This window comes from Mesitornis unicolor, unplaced genomic scaffold, assembly GCF_000695765.1.
Source record: "Mesitornis unicolor isolate BGI_N332 unplaced genomic scaffold, ASM69576v1 scaffold3258, whole genome shotgun sequence".
Taxonomy (NCBI): domain Eukaryota; kingdom Metazoa; phylum Chordata; class Aves; order Mesitornithiformes; family Mesitornithidae; genus Mesitornis; species Mesitornis unicolor.
Genome location: NW_010202363.1, coordinates 1 through 19,273, shown reverse-complemented (window position 1 = coordinate 19,273; position 19,273 = coordinate 1). Strand labels below are relative to the sequence as shown.

At 38.1% G+C, this 19,273-nt stretch overlaps 1 protein-coding gene across 1 annotated transcript in view; it reads left to right on the top strand.

Moving 5' to 3' along the window:
* The window catches only part of LOC104545266 (neuroblastoma-amplified sequence-like), a gene marked incomplete at its 5' end in the record, with an annotated part of 98,753 nt that extends 90,218 nt beyond the window's left edge, over positions 1-8,535 (top strand). The window contains one exon of the mRNA XM_010190360.1: positions 8,260-8,535. Within this exon, the coding sequence (XP_010188662.1) occupies positions 8,260-8,535 (276 nt within the window). The remainder of the gene's footprint in view (positions 1-8,259) is intronic.
* Positions 8,536-19,273: the final 10,738 nt, after the last annotated feature.

The following is a 19,273-nucleotide window of genomic DNA, read 5'->3' as shown; positions in this document are numbered from 1 at the left end:
TTGTGTCCAAGTACATTTTATTTAACTATTTTTAAAGCACAGTGCTGTGCAGTAGCATTTTCAGAATGGCTGCTAATTGTATTGCTCTCTTAACTGGCCCTTTCATTCTAGAGTGCTACGGCTCTCCATTTTCTACACCCTAGGTTGATTACGTTAAATTGAAGTTTTAGGGCCAGGAACCATATTATCTTACTAATATAACACACTTTGTACACCTGTGCATGTCTAAAATAATATCCCTTTTGGATGCCATATTCAGAAGGCAGCTTGCTAAGCTGTTTCTAAGTTTTCCTTCTAAATTCACTATTCATTTGAGCACACAGTTCTGTAAGAGTGCTGCATAATCTAGAATTTTCAAAGCATTTAGCTTTGGTCTAATGTTTCATCTTAAGTCAATGAAAATTTAACTGTTGACTTCATCACATCAGACATAGAGTTTATCCAGTACCTTGAATGTGACCTTCCACTGCTGGTGTTAGAACAGCAGCCAGTACTGATGAGTGCCATGCTAAATTTAAAAGCTGTTCTTGTATTTTTTAGAAAGTATCTCATACTCCTTGTTTTATATGCATCTCTTATGATTATACATTAGTTGGTGTTGCACTAAAAGTGCATATATTGCTTAGCTACACCAATGTTGTTAACTCAGTATAATTTGTATGCATACTTTTTGCCTTTTAAAAACAGTATTTGGCCTGCTGATGCCTTTTGTAGAATTCTTAATGAATTTTTCATAGGAAGCCCATTTCTGCTTACATTAAAGAGGAAAAGGACAAATAACATCTGGCAAAGGGAAATCATAGCTATTGATTCCCTGACGTGGTGCTAACGCAGCTCCCAAACATGGCTGTGAGAAAAATACAGCACTTGCTTGCTGATACGATGTATTAGTTAGCCATTTGTTGTGTGCTGCTGACAGCTTTATGGATGTTTACAGTTAAGGATGATGCTGAAGTGCTGATACTAGAAATTGTGTAGCTTTTGCCTGTAATAAAGCAACCAAGGTTTTGTGTAAGCTTTTTTTTTTGAAATTGCAGACCTCTCTTTTTATTGTGTATCTTTTTATATACTGCCACTTGTCTTTTTAGGGTAACAGAAATAACTATTGCTCTGTGTTGTGTTGTGTGGTGTGTGAATAATTTTTAAAATTAGTTTACTTAAATAAGCTTGTTACTCCCAGTAGGGCTCAGAGTTTGCCTTTAGGAGTCGGATTGTTTTTGAGAGGGGTTTAAATGTTGTCTGTTCACTTGGTTATCTTTCAAAGATTGAGACTGATTTTTATACTTCTGACAGAGAAAGTAGATGTTCTATTCCCTGTTGATAGGTACATTGTTTAAACTGCCAACAAATGGGAGTTAATGAGAGTGCAAATACTCTTTCAACCAAGGCTTTAATCAAAGCTAGAACTAGAACATGTTTTTAGTTAATCTAAAATAATACCTTAGTTCAGTTTACATGCTGTACTTTCAGTGATGATGTACTGAGACTGCCTTTGCAACATAATTTATTAAAAGATGTAATACAAAAAATCATAAAGAATTTGTGAAATAATGGAATTTCCAGAAGTCTCCAGTGTCTTATGCCATTTATGGCTACTCACCTGGTGTGCCTTACCTTTTAAAAGAAATCTTGTTAAATTATTTATAAATAAGCTAACAGTGATTATGGTTCTAGTTTAGTTTTGTAGGGGGTTTTAGTATCTCTTTGTTTTCTTCTCTCTTTATTTAATTTTCCAATAGTTGTGGGCTCCATTCAAGAATAAAGTCAAAAGCATTTTTACCTCCAGTATTACTGGAAAGCTAAATACTCTGGGAAATAGCAGGTTCCGTTCTTTTCTGCTGTTACATCAGCAGCAGCTCTTCTCTCTCCATTAGTATCCATATTTCATAATGCATGGATTTTATCCCACATAATTTATGGATGAAATATTGCCTACTGCCAATACCAGAACCTCTAGACCCCTGCACAAACAGTACTGGCAGGGAGCATTGCCCAGACCCTGACTTGCCCTTTAGTTAGGCTAAAGATACCCCCTGACCTGCTCTTGCTTTTCTGAAAATGTAGGCTGTATTAGTGACCAGAAAAAATACTAGATGCTGATATGAGATGTGTCCTTGGTCTTGGAGACCAGATCCACAAAATTCTTCAATTCATGGCTGCATGACTTTGTGGAGGCCTCAGTAATTAATTAGTAAAGCCTTCTGGGTGCCTCGAGTTCTTCAGAGTACAGCAGAAGAGGTGCCACCTGTGGCAAAGCTAATCTTGACCCACCTATTTCACACACAAGCATTCTTAAAACTTGCCTGTCTCTGCTGGCCCAGGGGACCCAAAGTGAGTGCCTCAAGCCTGAACCCATTTGCAGTTGGTAACATCAGTGTGCTGATGGCAAAGCCCCAGGCAGTCCTGCGTAACCCTTGCCAATTATGCACTGACAGCGCTGAGCTCAATGCAAGACACAAACTGCCATTCTGATTCAGAAATACAGCACTCAGCAGAGGGGTGAATGCAGGTTGTACAGCTGCTTTGTGTTTGGATCACTTGCCAAGGGCATAGGCAAACAGCTGGAATCTGCTGTCCTCTCTAAAAGCAGCACTTCATAGTCTGGGATAAGACTCCTTCCTATCTTGTTGAAGATGCGCAGAGGGAGTTCAGGACTCGTGGAGACAGAGTGCACATGGGTCCTCACTTCTGTACCTGTTGAGGGGAACCTTGCTGAGATGTGGTTTTCTGTCTGTAGATGCAGATCCATGTATAAATTCTGCATTAAAGAGACGCTTGATATAATGCACGAGCCCTGTTTGAAGCAGAGTGCTGTAGCATTGCTTCAGTGAAATTATGAGTGCATCTGTTGCAATTCTGTTCCTATTCTGTCTCACTTTCATGTTTTTAGCAGGGAACGGTATTGATCGTCACAGTCTAAAGGAGTAAGGTACTTACCAGAAACACCACTTTAATACCTGCATCTTGAAAGTAGATTTCAGCCAATACCTAAATAAGTGTGTAAGTTAAGAAAAAAAGTCAGGATTTCCTCTCCTTAGCATAATAATCCCCATTAGTTCTTTTTCTTGTACATGTGCACATGGTGTTTTGGCACCACACTAAATCTGCACTGTCAAACCCTACTGAAGACGAGATGGATGTGAAAACATATTCTTCCATTTAAGCCTTCCAGAAGTATCAGGTTTTACACTAATGAAAAATTTAGCACCCTCAACATGGAAGTCTAGATAGGAATAATGTTTTTTCTCCATTGTGTATTCTCTGAGCTTATCATTACTGTAGTTGATAATGTGTTCATGCAATATGGAAAGTGGTTGTGTATTCATTTGTGCAGAAGATACCTGCACCTCTGAGGCTTACTTAAACTGCAGTCAGCTGCATCCCGTATCACTGAAATAGTGTTTCTGGGATCAGCGATAAACTTTGCTGGAACCAGAGTTTTAGAACTTAGGATCCTTGGATAGTAAGGGCCCTGCATATGCAGGCAGACCAGAAGTGATTCATTAATAAGATCCTACCTCTGCTGTTCTCCCAGAAGCAGCAGCTTTTTGACACTGAGATGGTAGGGTTGCTTTTAAGTAATTGTCTTAACCAGATTTTACTCTCTTGTTTTCAAATCTAGTCAAAAGAGTGATTTTGAAGAAGAAAATATAATGCCATTTGTTTTCTGTGTCTACTGTAGGCTAATATTTGATATGCAGGTTAGAAGTATATACTTACAGCCAATCTATGCTAATTTAAACAACATTTCAAATATTATTGAAATCTTTGGCAAACAAAAATAACCCTTAAGGTTGTTTTGAATTAATTTTTTTGAAAGGTAAAAGGTAAAATTTTGAGTCCGTTTGGAACAGTATCCTGACTCCAACAGAGGGAAGAATTACAAGACTAGCCAAGAGTAGGAACAGGGCAAGTATGTAGGCTGCGTTTCTGAGGTACCACTCTCCCAGCTTCCAGTCACTTTCAGCTGTAGGTATTTGTGTACTAAGTAACTGCCAGTGGTTTTCTTCCTCTATTTTTGTCCAGTTTCTCCTTGAATTTGGATGAGCTTTTACATTCTGCAGTATCATTTGCCAAAGAGTTCAACAGTGTAAAAACCCAACTATTTCCTTTTATTTACTCTGAATCTGATCCTACTAGTCTCATTTGATGGTTCATAATTCTTTTTTATGACAGAATTTGTTTAGTCAATCCCTGTATACTCTAATGATGTTGATATCTGCTCTATTATACCCTCTAAGCTGCCTCTTTTATAGTTTGGTGAGTCCTAGTTTTGCCAAGTCATTTCTTGTGCAGGCACCATATCATACTGTGTGGTGTTTTTTTACTTTTAAATATGTGCTGTATTTACTTTAATATTATTTTACTAATTTTTTGCTTTAGTGCTTGTTCTATTTTAAAATTAATTTTAAATAGATGTAGTCTTAAGGTTCATTTAAATTTATTTTATTTTTTAAATCTTGCAGCTTATATACTGAGCAGCGATGCTTAAAAAAGCTCTCTTAATTAATGTTTTAAAATATACATTAATTTATTAGAATAGAAGAGACTGTTTTGGTTGGAAGGAACCTACAATGATCACCTAGTCCGATGCAGGGCCAACCAAAAGTTAAAGCAGTTTATTAAGGGCATTGTCCAAATGCCTCTTAAACACTGACAGGATTGGGGCATTGACTCTCTCTCTCTCTGGGAAGCCTTTCCAGTGTTTGACCACCCTCTCAGTAAAGAAATGCTTCCTGATGTCCAGTATAAACCTCCCCTGGGGTGGCTTTGAACCATTGCTATGCATCCTCTCATTGGATACGAGGGAGAAGAGATGAGCACATCCCCTCCTCAGGAAGCTGTAGAGAGCAATGAGGTTGCCCCTCAGCCTCCTTCTCTCCAAACTAGACAAGCTCAGAGTCCTCAGCCGCTCTTCACAGGACATTCCTTCCAGCCCTTTCACCAGCTCTGTTGCCCTCCTCTGGATGCATTCAAGGACCTTCACATCCTTCTTAAATTGTGGGGCCCAGAACTGCACACAGTAGTCAGAGTGAGGCCACACCAACACTAAATGCAGCGGGATAATCACCCCTGTTGACCAGCTGATTATGCTGTGTTTGGTGCACCACAGGATGCAGTTTGCCCTCTTGGCTGCCAGGGCACAATGATGACTCCTACTGAGCCTGCTTGTCGACCAGCACCCCCAGATCCCTTTCTGCAGGGCTGCTCTCCAGACACTCCTCTCCCAGTTTATAATTGTGCTTGGCATTACTACATCCTAGTTGAAGAATCCAGCATCTGGAGTTGTTAAATTATATTCCATTGATGGTTGCCCAGTGCTCTGATCTATCTAGATTGCCTACTTTTATACACAGTGCTCATTAAACCTTGGCTTCTCTGTGTTCTTCCCACACCTGTCAGGCTCCGCTTAGATTTAACGAAGAGTTGCAGAATAGGTAGTGGCCATAATTGCATGAAATGCATTCAGAGGGTCTGATTGCCATCTTGTGTCTCCATCCAGTTGCCTGGAGACAATTACATTTCGAACATTTGCTCTTCCTGACCAGGTCTTCAGACAGCCTTAAAGTCAGAAAATGAGAAGTGTTCATCAATTTAAACCTACTGGACTATTTGAACTTAAGAATGAACTGTCAGACACAACCAAGAGCTTTTTGTGTGCTCTTTTGTTATGTGTAAAGACACAGTGATCTCATTTATGCACAGGTTGCTCTGCTTCTGTGTAGCATTTGGGCATCTTCATCCCCATTGCATAGCTCAGATGTGTAATGGTTTTATGCTAGAAAAGATCTTTTACTTTCAGACTCGTCTCTCTCCGACCTGTAGGCTAAGGCTTATAAAATCACTCTAATCTATAGGACTTTTCATTAACTGAATAATAGCCTAAAAACTAATTTAAAGTAAACCTCTCATCTGCTGTTAATCTCATTACTGTAATTACTGTTGCATTTTATGTTCACAAAATCAATCACTGAAGCCCTGTGTAAAGTTGCGTCCTATATACAGGTCTAAAATAGAGCACTCAAAGGTGAGGCAGACATATGCCTCCAGCCCCCATTGCAGGAAAGATGACAGCTCTTCAGATAACAGTTTAATGTGCCGTGTGGTATGCTACAAGATCCCAACATTAAGAATTTTATTTGAGGATCAAACTGTCTTCAACAGGAAAACGTGTCAGCAATTAACATGTGACAATATAGATTTATTTAAATAATCAAGAGCTTTAAATGGGCAACTTAAAGACTGGACATCCCTACAGTTCTTAGAACTGTTGTAAACTGGAGCTATAGCTGCTACACACGATTGCATTGGCTCTGCAATCTATAAGATTACTTTTTATGCTAGAATATTTCATGTTTTGTCTTTTTCCTTTTTTTAAAATTTCTGTTACTTATCACAGGCATGCTTTCAGTCATCACGTCGACTAAAACTATCTAAAGCTATTTAGGTACAATAAAGATCTTTCTTCTAAAATAATTTTTAGTTACCTCACAAGAAGTTGTTTATCCTGAAGCTAATTGTGGATTTCTCATACACTTCAATGCAAGGAGCTACCTGGTCGTTCCTCATGAACTCTGCCTGTTCCTTACATGCAAATGTAATATTGGTTCCTCCAAATAAGATGCCAAACGTTGGGAATCTTGCAGTTCCATACATTCAAGAGAAAATTATGTTCTTGTTCTGACTTATGCTTTGAGGATCCTGTTTCTGGTTTGACTCACTGTATAGGGAAACTGGAGGGAGTAGTCTCCCATAGTAAATGATCCATGTTAAATGGTGTGCATGATCTCTCACAGTGTGTGTGTCTGAGTAGGTAAGATATTTTTTTTTACCAGTAAATTTGATTTTCTGGACTAATAGATCATACTTCTGTTCAGTCTTTCTGGAAACAAAATAGTCATTTCAAAACAAAACAAAACCCCAAAACCGACAACTGCACATTGACACTGTTACATGTTACTAAGAAGTGATTGTGGAGACTTAATGGGACAGGGAGTTGGGTTATAACCAAGAAGTGCCTCTTGCCATGTGCTCATGGTGAAAATGGTGGGGCAAGGGGTAGATGCAGCCCATGGCATGTGAACACGAGAAAGCAAAGCTTTGCACTGTTTTAGCTTGAATGAAAACAGACAAGGAAATTTTAAATCCTGTCCTGAAAAGAATCAGGGTTAAATGTTTTGTGATACCAGTTAGATTAAAAATTGCTTCATTTCAACTGCCAAGTGTCAGTGCCAAATCTCTCAGTATACAGTAATGTCCTGTGCTTGTGTGTAGTGGTTGAATTGGTCTTTAAGGATACCAAATCACTGGTGCTTGCTGATACTCTGGTATCAACCATGTAAGATAGTACATAATTTTTACAGATAATTAAACAGAGGCTAACCAGACAGATAATTTCTTCTAAAACTGAGAGATTGTTTTGTAAATATAACATCATTTGATTAGTTTATTTGTAACTTGGTAAGATGCAGTCCTTGAAAACTGTCTATTGTCTACCCCTCCTTTGGTCCTTTTTTGTGGTTATATGTATTTGTTTTATTGCACTTCTTGAAGAAGCTGATTAAAACAACACTGCATTTCAAGGAAACCAGGAAAAACATGTCAAAATTAACTGAAATAGAATTTAAAGTATTCTGTGGTGTTATTCATAAAGCTATAGACAAGATTTTCAAGATAATGTTTGCTCTCACTTACCAAGTAACAACATTTTTCTAAGGCATCCTGGATGTCTTACAGAGGTAGCAGCTCTGTGCTACAAGTCCTTGAAAATGCAGATTGTATTCTTCTGAAAAAAGTGCTTGAAACTGGCTGAGTCTGAGAATGTTACTTATTGTATTAATAGGTGAAATGTAACATATCATAAATAATAGAAGTGACCAATATTTAATATATTCTACTCTGACCTTCCTCATGGTGTCATTCTTGATTTGGATGTAGGTGTTATGGTTCATTCTGCACTGGGGCTGAAAACCTGTGAAAAGTCTATAAAACTGTTCATGTAATCCTAGCCAGGTTGTTAAGCATCCTTATTCCTTAACTTCATGCATGTCAAATATTTACTTTAATATGATAGAGACTGTTAAAGATATACCTTTAAATATTCAAACACATGTGAAGTGTGTATCCCTGCTCTTAAACCATACAGCATACTCATCTCGCTTTCAAGGTCACACTGTGCAGTTGCTCATGACATGTTCTAGTTGACGGATGTATCTGATAATTAGTTTTTAATTACTTTGGATTTTTCTGTTTTTGTAGGTTGATGATTCCAATTGTGATGCTGAAATACTTTCCTTGCTCCTTGATGCCAAGTTAGTGGTGAACTGCATATCCACTGCCTTCTATCCGCGCCTTATTGACCACTTGCTGGCTGACCAGGGAGAAGGAGGCTGGGATATAGAGGAAATAGCTAAACAACTTAAAGAAGCCGGGTTCAATGCAGAGGCCGGGTCCCTCTTAATGACTCATCGACGGACTCATCCTGCACTCAGGACTTTTACCACTGCCCTCCAGGCTATTCAGCATTGGATCTAAAAACATTTGATTTATGCATTGGTCTGCTGGAGATCTTACACAAAAGGGAGAAACTGTTGTTCTAGTGAAGTAACAAAGTTAGCTTTTACCTACGTTTTGTAGAAATACGAACAGCATACTTACAGTGAATTCCTATATACTTCTAATCTTTTAAAATATTGGTGCAGATTGTATCATTCTGTTATACGACTAGCAAAGCATTGAATCTAATAATCCTTTTCAGATCAAAGTGCTAAGTGATTACACTATGTGACATATAAATGAAACATTAGTAATATGTCAGGTTATACACAATTTGTCTTCATTTCTGTAAGTAATTTACTTTTGTCATAATGTAAAACTAATGTAAAAACTATAATTATAAAGATATATGGAGGAAAAAAATCAGAATTAAAAGTAACTTCTGTGAATTTCAAAACCATAAAATTTGGTATTGTGCAATGTTGTTACCACAGCTTTTGTTTGCAATAAGTAAAATATTTTGCATTTAATGTAGTCTCTTTTTTTCTCTTTTTAGACAGCTAATAAAAATATTTTCTTTCTTCAGCCACTTTTCCTAAAATTTCTGTCTCTCCTCAGTGATGTTTATTCATAAGGACAGGATTAATTTTTCTGTTCTTGCAGACAGTTCTGTTTTTTCAGGTATTTTTCTCTGCAATTTGGGAAGCCCCATCTCAAATCCTAAACATCTCTTGATACCTTTTGTGAATGCACTTTCCAAGTATTTTTACTTATATTTTTCCTGAATTCTGAAAAATTAAATAGGAGTGTTCATTTCCAAATGCCTTTCTGTCTTAACAAGGCTAAGTATTTCTGATTGTCTTCTGAGATTTTTTTTAACAGCAGGACTGTCTGTTTATTGCACTGCATTAGCAGAAGGTTTTGATATTTCCATGTGATTATAGGAATTTGTTAAAAGTAATTTGTAACTCTTTTGCCCTAATCTTGTGTTCAGGCATAGTTTTCATTAAACAATGTGCAGAAACAGTACACACAATTGGATCATAGGGTAATACAGCTTTGAAGTGATCTGTAGAGGTAATGTAGTCCAACCTCCTCCTCAAGGCAGAGTTCCTTTAATGTTGGAGCAGGTTGCTCAGGGCTGTATACTGTTGGATCTTGAAAACCTCCAAGGATGAGTCCCACTGCTTGCCTGTCCCCATCTTGAAAAGCTTTCTACAGATTCCCTCTTTTTGAACCTCTCATTGCAGCTTCTGCCAGTTGTGTCTCATCCTCCCACCATGCATGCTGTGAATAGCCTCACTCCATCATCTTGATAACTTTCTTGTAGGTATTGGGTCCTCCATAGCTTTCCCTCCTAAAAAGATACAAAACCCAAAAGAAAAAGAAAAAAAAACTAGTGCAGTGATTGTAGTTCATAGATGATTTAGCTGGCTGGACCATGGCTACAGCACAGATGCTGGTGATGGGCTCCATTAACACTGGTAATATTCAGTCAAAATTTGGCAACAGAGGGATCCAGTTCATCTGCGGTTGCTCTGTGCTTCAGTAATAACACTCATATCTGAGCTTTCTGGTATTTGAGATAGCCACCCCCTTCATTATGCAATATAGTAACAGGCTGACTATTACTGGGACAGCATTTTCTAAAATCCTTTTTCCTAAATGCCAGCCTAAATCATAAAAAAGGGAAGAATAGAGGGTTAAAAGCTTGAAGTAGCTGTTTCATTATGAATTTATATTACTGAGTTGTTTCCTGGGCTTCAGGATTGAGAAAGAGGTGTTGAGATTTATGGAACCAAAGCTGACTGTTATTAACATCATCTTTGCCTTGGGATCTGCTGTGTTTTATCAGCTTTTACCTACTGTGAAAACTGTTCAGATGTTGGCCTTACTTCCCACCTTACCTAGGATTCTTTTCAAGATTTTTAAAAACGCTTTAATTCTTCAGATTTTTAGCTTATTTTTTGTACTTGCTGGTCCCAGCTGTCCTTCAGTGTTTTACAGCAGGTTGTCTCATCCACATATCTGACATACATATCAAAGTCAAATTTATATCATTCAGTTATATTGCCTTAATTCTGTTCTCTTATGTTAGCTGTCCCAAGAGCACTAGACTAGTAAAGCAAAGGCTATTGGAATTGCAGAGAAAAGAAAGGAAAAACTTTAAAAAGCAAGAAAACCTTGGATTGTTCTGTAAAAGATATTTCTGTACTTTACGATGGGGCATTTTTGTCTGTCTGCCTGTTTTGTTCTCAGGTTAGTAAGTTCAGTGCTAGATTTTCTGACCATTCTCATTCAGGATCATGAAAAGTTTGTGTTTAGTGTCACTTTAGAGCTAAGCTGTAGATAAAGTTCTAATGAGTGTTATTGATCTTCTGTCTGTTTTCTGTTTTGCTGACATACAAATCCATGATAAATGTTTTCCTTGCAGCCAGAACAACTCCTGATTTGTTCTATATTCAAAACTTTCATCCATAAGGAACAGTTTTAGACTATACATCCAAAATGATCAGACTATATTAGTATATCTTCCAAATAAAATAAAATTTAAGAAAAAAAAGTGAAAGAAGAGGCACATAGCAAGGATATGTGTATCCTAGTGCCAGCTCTTTAGTATCCTCTGTATGGTAGAATAACATTTGCATCTCTCAGAGTGACCAAGATGCACTAGTAAATGCTGTTGTGTTGGATTTGGATTTGTTTATTGGGTTAATATTATTAATAGTACTTAATAAGATGCTGAACTGGCACTTGAGACAGTTCAGTTTTGTCAGTTTGATTTGCAGTTGTGATCTGTTGAGAATACAGCATGAGCTGATGGGTTGTTTACCCAAAACAAGTCCAAGCTCTGGAGATGCTTGTGCTCCCAAAAGCAGGTGGATAAAGAGTTCAGTTGTGTCTGCAAGAGCTATGCTTCCTAGGGCAATTAATCTTCTTTTGCCTGAAAAACACTGATAGTGTTTGCATCTTTGAGGAGCTTTTTGCTGCCTGGTAGATGCACTGAAGCACCAAAATATATCACCTTTATTTTGGATAAGTAGAACCAGAGATTAGGGGAAAAAGATCATAACTCACAGTTTCTTTCTCTGCTGGAAGTCGTAAGTACGTCTTTGCAACAGATGCAGAGTAGACACTTTTGTATCTATAAAGAAAACAGTGCAGTTCGATGAGTGAGATAGCTAGATATGATTTGGATATTGTCCTTGTGTAATGATTCTGTGATTTGTTATCTTTGACATTCTGCACTATGAAAAATGACTGAGAGGATGGCCACATAGATACCTTCATCATAGGGGTAAGAATTCCTATACTTCGTTTTTCAAAAATGAAAACACATTCATTTTATAAATTTGTTTTATTTACGTGTACTTTAAAAACCCAGCAAACTGGGTGAGTGTTCTGTGCAAGGTCAGATTTCACAAAACAGCACGCAGACACTCACGGTGCCTCTGTTACCCACAAAAAGTGGGATGCTGGGTGAAACCTTGGGCCATTTTCTCCTGAGGATGATGGAGGGTTACCACCCAGCCAGCTCTTCTCCCAGTTTATGTGTTACTTGTGCAGAAGCATAGGCTGACAGCAGACCACATAGGAACTGATGATTTTACCTGCTTTCATCTGTCAGCAGGTGTATACTGACCAAGAAAGCTCTGGCTGGAGAGCAAATCAAACACAGAGCAACATCAAAACAGGCACAGCAATTGAAGTAAGTGAAAAAGGGGCCAAGGCAAGGATTTTGCTAGGGTTATATTTCACTGCAAAACACACGGCAAGGAACATCTAACACCTTGCTGGTTTATCATACTGACTGATGATAGATTGAGAGATTCTGAAGGAAGGGAATGAACACAAAACTAAAGTGTTCCACCTCCAAAATGGATTTATTATTGTGGCATTGTGCACCATGTCTGCCACACTTCCTACTTAAAAATTTGCAGGTTCCTAAATTCTAGTATTTTTAGAAGACAGTAAGGGAGTAAATATTGTCAGTAAAGCCCTGAGATTTGTCTGACTTCCAAGGTTGTGTGATGATCTGTATGTCCAGCTTCTCATAAGCTTGTGTATCAGAAGAGCCACCTCCATTATTTATGTTTTCATCTTTCATTTGTTTCAAGTGATGTCCCTACTTCTTATATCAGAAAAAACATGAAAAACAAATCACTGTTCAGCCTCTCTGTTTTTATGGGCTTCTAATATGCTCAGTCTTAGTTTTATCTTTTCCAACCTGTTGAGTCCTAGTGTACTTAGTGATGTCTCTGTACCCCTTGATCATCTTTATTTATCTCAGTATCTTTTTAGGTATATTTTTTGAGACATGAAAGGGAGTTATATTGCCATGCCTTGTATTAAATGTTGCAGATAGGCCAAAGGTTCGTCTAATGGCATAAAATATTTTTTGATTACTTAACTGTTACTGAGCACTTGAGGTAGTGTTTGCACAGGATTAATTTGGTTTGACCTGGACCTCTTTCCACACTAGCAGCAATCATCTGAGATTACTTTATACATCTTTTAATGGTTTATTTTAGGATTATTTTTCTTATGTACATCATCATAGTTATAGATTGAAGTCCATTTACCAGTTGATCGCTAAGACAGTGTGTTTCATGAAGACTTTCATGAAGGCTCTTTCTTTTAGCCTGGTTAAACCAGCTGCTTGTGTAGTTCCATTCTCCACAAGAGCTCGGTGCCTTGAAGTCTCCTGTGCTTGTCCTCAGTGATGCCCTGTTGTGCCAGGTGGAGATGGAGTACTGAGTTTCCATAGTGAATGAGCATCCTGTTGTAGAGCAGGAAGACCTTAGCAATACAGGTACAGGTCCTCATCTTCCCTTCGTGCTCGTGAGAGTTGATTTTTAACTGCAAGTGGTATTTTCAGAAGGTAATTATAACAGCTAAGACTTTATAGAACCAAAAAATCCATCTCTAAACTCTTTGACTACCATGACATTCAGGAACATGGAAAATCTTATTTACTTTGATTTCTTCTTATAGTGATAAATTTCATCTGTCATTCTTCTTCCCTTGCTTTGGGATTGGCTAACAAAGCGGGTGGCTCGGTGCTCGTGCTAATGACTGTGCTATTTGAACAAAGCAAGGTATTTTATCATGTTGATTGAACCTTCATCAGATAAGCTAAGCTGTGCAAACAGAAGATGAAGTCTGAGGTTATGGCCAGCTCAGTCATAGCTAGATCCAACAACCTGGTCAGCATTTCTACCAAAAAATAAAGACTCTGCCTTCTGAAGTTGCCTGGGAGTAGATGGCAGGGACGCCAACAGCTTCCCTGTTGGACAGCCCTGTCATTTCAAAACCCCAGCTTCCCATATCACTTATCAATACCAGATACATGACAGTTAGAGAAATTTTTTGTGTGTAATCAATTTATATGCGGTTGTTCTGAAGTAGCTGTAGAAGCTGAAATACCTGATTTACTCACCAGTCAGCATGCCTAATTCCAGCAAAGCTGCATATTAAACCAAGATTTATTCTTCTGAAGATATGAAAAGCCAAAACATTTCCTGATTGCAGCTGGTGCAAGCCAGTCTCCTTTCTCAAGACACAAAGGTAATAAAATACTAGACCTGGTGCACTATTTATGAGGAAAAAGAGGGAAACAAACAGTTAGTGGTAATCTCTGAGGAAATAAGACTCAATGGTGAAAGTCAGTATATATAAACCTTAACATAAAAAGTTTGATTACCATTAAAATGGAATTGTCTACTGAAGATATATTCCTCTCCCTCCGAAATCAACGTCTTCTGCCAAGCTGTGCTGCCACCCTGTCAATGGATGTCCTCTTCATCTGCCCTCCTAGACCTGCCTTGCTTGCAGGGTACGGTAATGGGGACACCAGCTTCACAAAGGGCTCTGATTTACAGCCCAGTGTCCTTTGCAACCCAGACACAGACAACTGCATGACAGTCTTCTTCTGTGAGAATCCTTATCTGCATAATGTGCCTGTAAAATATTCATTCTAATGAGCAAAGCAGATGTATGCTGTTTAAAAATAAAAAGTAATGCTTGAAAACAAATAAGCAGAAGGAGTTTAGTCTAAATGGGAGAACAATACAGAACACAAACTGCAAATGAAACCAGGGGGTGATTTTAATTAATCTGGTAGCACCATCTGCGTTGGTTCTGGCTATAGAGGAAAAAAGACACAACAGTATCTGAATACAACTTTCAATTGTATGTACATTATATATATGTGTGTGTGCATATATACATATATACGCAGACAGGCAGTATCCAATATAATCTCAAAAAGGGAGTGGTAGTGCAATTTCAGGTCCAGTCCTGGAAGTATTTCTTTTGTGACCTGTTCCATTCATTTAAGCACTTAATGAATGTTTGTCATAATGCTGCTTTAAATGTTATTTCTGGTAAAGACATTGCAGAGAAAAGTGGAGCAAAAACTAGCATAGGGCAAATTAGACTTTGGAGCTATAAATGCTACAGCTGTTCTGTAACAAAAATGTTCCCAAGATGTGTTTTTTCCATCTTTGGCACTTTTTAAACTTCAAACTTCAAAATTTCTGGACATAAGTGGGTGGAAAACATGAAAGCTACTGTGAGATGTGACTTCCCATATGAAGTAAGATCCAATTTGAGATGGGTCAGGATTCAAGATGATACAGGTTTGAGTTGTTTTTAGCTTCATAGCTAGGTATAATCTATATCTCCTCAATGACTTGGTGGATGTCCAGAGAAAGGAAACTCCTAGGTAAATATTTCAGTGGTGTGGTTAGTTTTTTCATGTTCCTAATGATGGAAAAACAACTGGTGTGACCACATTGAGCAGAGTAGACTGTAATTGTGGGATTTTCTAAAGTACTGTATTTAACACATAATATGCAGGAGCGTGAAGGGTTTGATCTGGATAAGAATCTTGCTTAGTATATATCTTGCTTATAAAGATGAGCAATTAGCAAAGGTAAATGAATGAAGGGGGCTGCAAGTGTCCGTTTGTAATTGGATCTCTAGGTTTTTTAATTAGCTGATGATTCCTTCAGATCATTTTGCTTTTAGAGGGCAGTATTTATTTTGGAGGTAGTCCCTGGAGGCCCCAGTTAAGACTTGTACTGTGAAAGCACTGCACTGGTATGACCCTGCAACAGAATATTTACACTGTGTTAAAGATTATGTGCTTAGAGAAAGTAAGCAGCAAAGACATTGCAGTAACACGTGCATGATCTTTGCATAGATTCTGCGCAGTATCTGCTTGGCCTTACCAACATGAACCATAGCAGGCTGAAGATGTCTTTTTTTCATTTTGTTCACCAAATTGGGTTTGTTTCTTTCACCAACTTCATCCAATGATTCTTAGCTCAAAGGTTTGGTCTTATGTGCCAATTAGCAGGGAGCAATATTGCAGGCTAGGAAGGATGCACTGCCTCTGGGTAAATGTCAGTGCTCTGCTTATGCCCTGGATCTTGACAATCTGACTCTCACTTTCCTTCAAAGAAAATGAAGATATATCAGTGACAGCTTTAAGAGCATACCTATTTAGAAATGAATAGGAAGTTATTTCAGAACTTCTTTTCTCAGTGACTTTCAGGAGGGGATGTGGAAAATAGAGTGTTTCTTCAGATTTCAGTGTGTCAAGCAATTTTTAGAAGTAAAAACAGAGGAAAAGGCTTGGGTCTGACTTGTAAGATTAGTTTGTAGAAGTCATAGTAAAGTCATCAGTCCTCTCTGAAGCTGGAAAGTTTCTTCTTTTTCCTATCATTCCATAATTTTACCTGTGTATAAAATTGGCAGTATTGAAAAGGAAAGGGTAAAGGAAAAATAACTTTTGCACTTAGCACTATACAAGCTACAGGAGCTTTTTAACACATTTACATCAATTTTCATGAAATGCCAATAAAATACGTTTCAGTTGCCCACATGGGGCCTCTAAAAATAGTTGGTATTTTTGATAACTTCTCTGTATTACAAGATCCTACTTTAAATGTGGTGAGTATTATTGACTTAAAAAGTTGTTTTTTTCCATCCTGTAAGCTGAAAAATGAGAGAAGTAAGGAAAGAGAGCACGAGTGGTGTGTACGCCAATGTCTTAGTTTTGACTTTATTGTATAGCAGTGCCCCTAAAAACTGAAAGATACACACACAGCAAAGTAAAAGTAGCTGCGACTCAGCCTGAAACTTCAGACCTGAAGTGCAGGGAGCACCTTCTAAAATGTTTCCAGCACCCACTGCAAAAATATTGAAGTCCTTGGGATTATTCACAGAGGAAGGAAATGAGGAGCAGAATCATCTTGCTGTGTTAAATTCTCTGCTGTTGCTGTGACCAAAGACACTGGCAATGTTCTGCATCCTTCTTGTTTGTTTTTTACATGTAATTTTGTGGTATCTGAGATTTTTATCAAGGGTTTAATGCTGTTCTATGCCGTTACCATAGAATCACTATGGTTGGAAAAGATCAAGTCCAACCGTTATCTAACTCTACTGTGCTCACTTCTAAACCATGTCCCTGAGCACCATATCTAGGTGGCTTTTAAATAGATCCAAGGATGGTGATTCAAACACTTGAATCCCAGGGGAGCCTGTGCCAGTCTTTGATAAACCTTTCAGTTTAGAAGTTTTTCCTAATGTCAAATCTCCTTTCATTACCATGTTACTTTTGGCTGCTAGTTTCAGCCACTGGTTTTAATCACAGTTCAGTAAGAAAGAATTAAATCTGCAGGTGAACAAAAATCAGCAAGCTGGATTTTGTAATCTTTAGAACACCTCTGTGCTCCACCAAATTTCAAATCTGCAAAGGCTTAACCAGAGGAATATCTATAGACAAAGAAGCATCATAGTTGTGGGGAAAAGTGTAGTATCAATGCTGGCATCCCTAGGATAGGTTTGAATAACACAACCTCCAGTGTTTACAGATCTGCCACTGAAGATTACCAAGAAGCGTTGCACAACCATGCATAGGAGGTAGTGATTGACAGCCAACATCTCAAAGCCCTGCTTTACTGATGAGATTGGCTTAACTCTAGGCCTGAGAGCTCTCCCCTCTATTAAAGACTAGTATTTAGCATTGCTGTGGAAAATAACGTTTCAGGGGTGTTTGATGCCAAGAATGTTACCTTTCAGTTCTTGAGGCTGGCAGCTTTTCTAGCTCATAAGACCTGCAGATCAGTTTGCATTGCTTAGCACATTTGTAACTTTGAGACTTTTACCTTACGGGATTAAATTTGCCTTGCCTGTTCTTTGCAGTTGGTGGTTTTCATGGTGAACTATTGAAAGTGAGCTGTGGGGTGGAGAAAAGAGGGCTTTGTTGTTGCTTGCAGTCTTGCAGTCTGCCGAGAATTTTCTTCATTGATCTAGGGAATTTCAACAGTTGTTACTACTCCTACAGCCCCAGGGATGTAGAGCTGCAGCTTCTGACACTACCAAAAATTAAGCGGTCTGAAGTGACCCGAAGTCTTTGTATCAAAACTGTAAGTTTATTGATGTATTTTTGGTAGTCACTTTTTGAAACATCTTAGGAGTGGCTTAATCCTACAGCCTACTGAAGAGGAGATGTCGCTCTAAGACAGACTGAACCAACCAAGATTTGTATTGTTTTTTCTCTTTCCAGTGATTCTATAGGGTGCCTTACCAGTACCATTTTTACTAAGACTGTACAATATGCAGCTTCCTATTTGTAGAGTTTATGAGTGAAAAGAAGGCAGTTGTCCAGAGGTGTCCAGAGATTTCTCTGCTTGACCAGCCTGTGCCTCTCTTAGAACAGCCCTGAGGAAATGTGTCCTCAGCCAGATCATTGATGGTCCCTCCAGAGATGTGCCAAAAGAAAGAACAGGCCCATTGACTTACTGTTTCACCTCTTTTTAACAAGTAAGATCATAAAGTGGAGAGATTAATTAAAGATAGGTAAATTATTTTGTGTAAACATTTCCTTTAATTTCTGATCCTGTGTTTGAGTCCTTTATGGGTGCTTATCCTAGTTGTTCTGGTTTGCCTTTTAACCATAGCATCAATGTAAACTATATGAGGGCTTCAAACATGACAAGCCTGAAAGAGTGGAAGTAACCCTTTTTAGAGCTGTTCCAGACTTTTGTGCTGGAAAATTAAATAAACAACTGTAGCCTGGTTTTCCTGTTTATTTGCAGACAAGCTTAATTTTTTTCTGATTTTTCTTATTTCAAATATTTCAGTGGCTATTTTACCATGTGTTATTCTTCAGACTGCGTACCAAAACTTGTTACTTTTCCGAGCGTCCTGTATTTATTAATTAATTTATTCATTTGGCTAAGAGGATTTAAAAGCCCAGTACAAGCTATTGTTTCACTCCTGGATTACTTAGCTAAAGCTCTTTTAATTTTTCTGTAAGAGGAAATCAAGATGGTGATAAAGCTGCATCAGAATCTATGAAATTTAAATTCCACAGATATCCCTGTGTATAGCAGCAGAAATATCTTTTACAGATGTTTAGAATAAAATGAAAAGAGCTTCAGATCCCAGTGCTGTGAATTCATGGCTTATATCCTAAAGCATATTTGTGAATCGTTTATGACTTGGCCTGGGAGAATACTGTGAAATAATCTATCTGCCAATAATTAGATGATGTTACACAGATGCATTAGCTCTGTGCTTTGATTTGGCAATGATTTCTGGAACGAACTCCATATGGTGCTTTTTTCTTAACCTGTTCAAATTGACAGTGCTTGTCCCACTGTTTGTATGTAGGCTGCCAATGAGAAGATGAGTTAAAGCTCTTTCTCATAAAAGGGCGGGCATAGTGTCTACTCTTTGCCTCGGTCTTTAATAAAGGCAGATG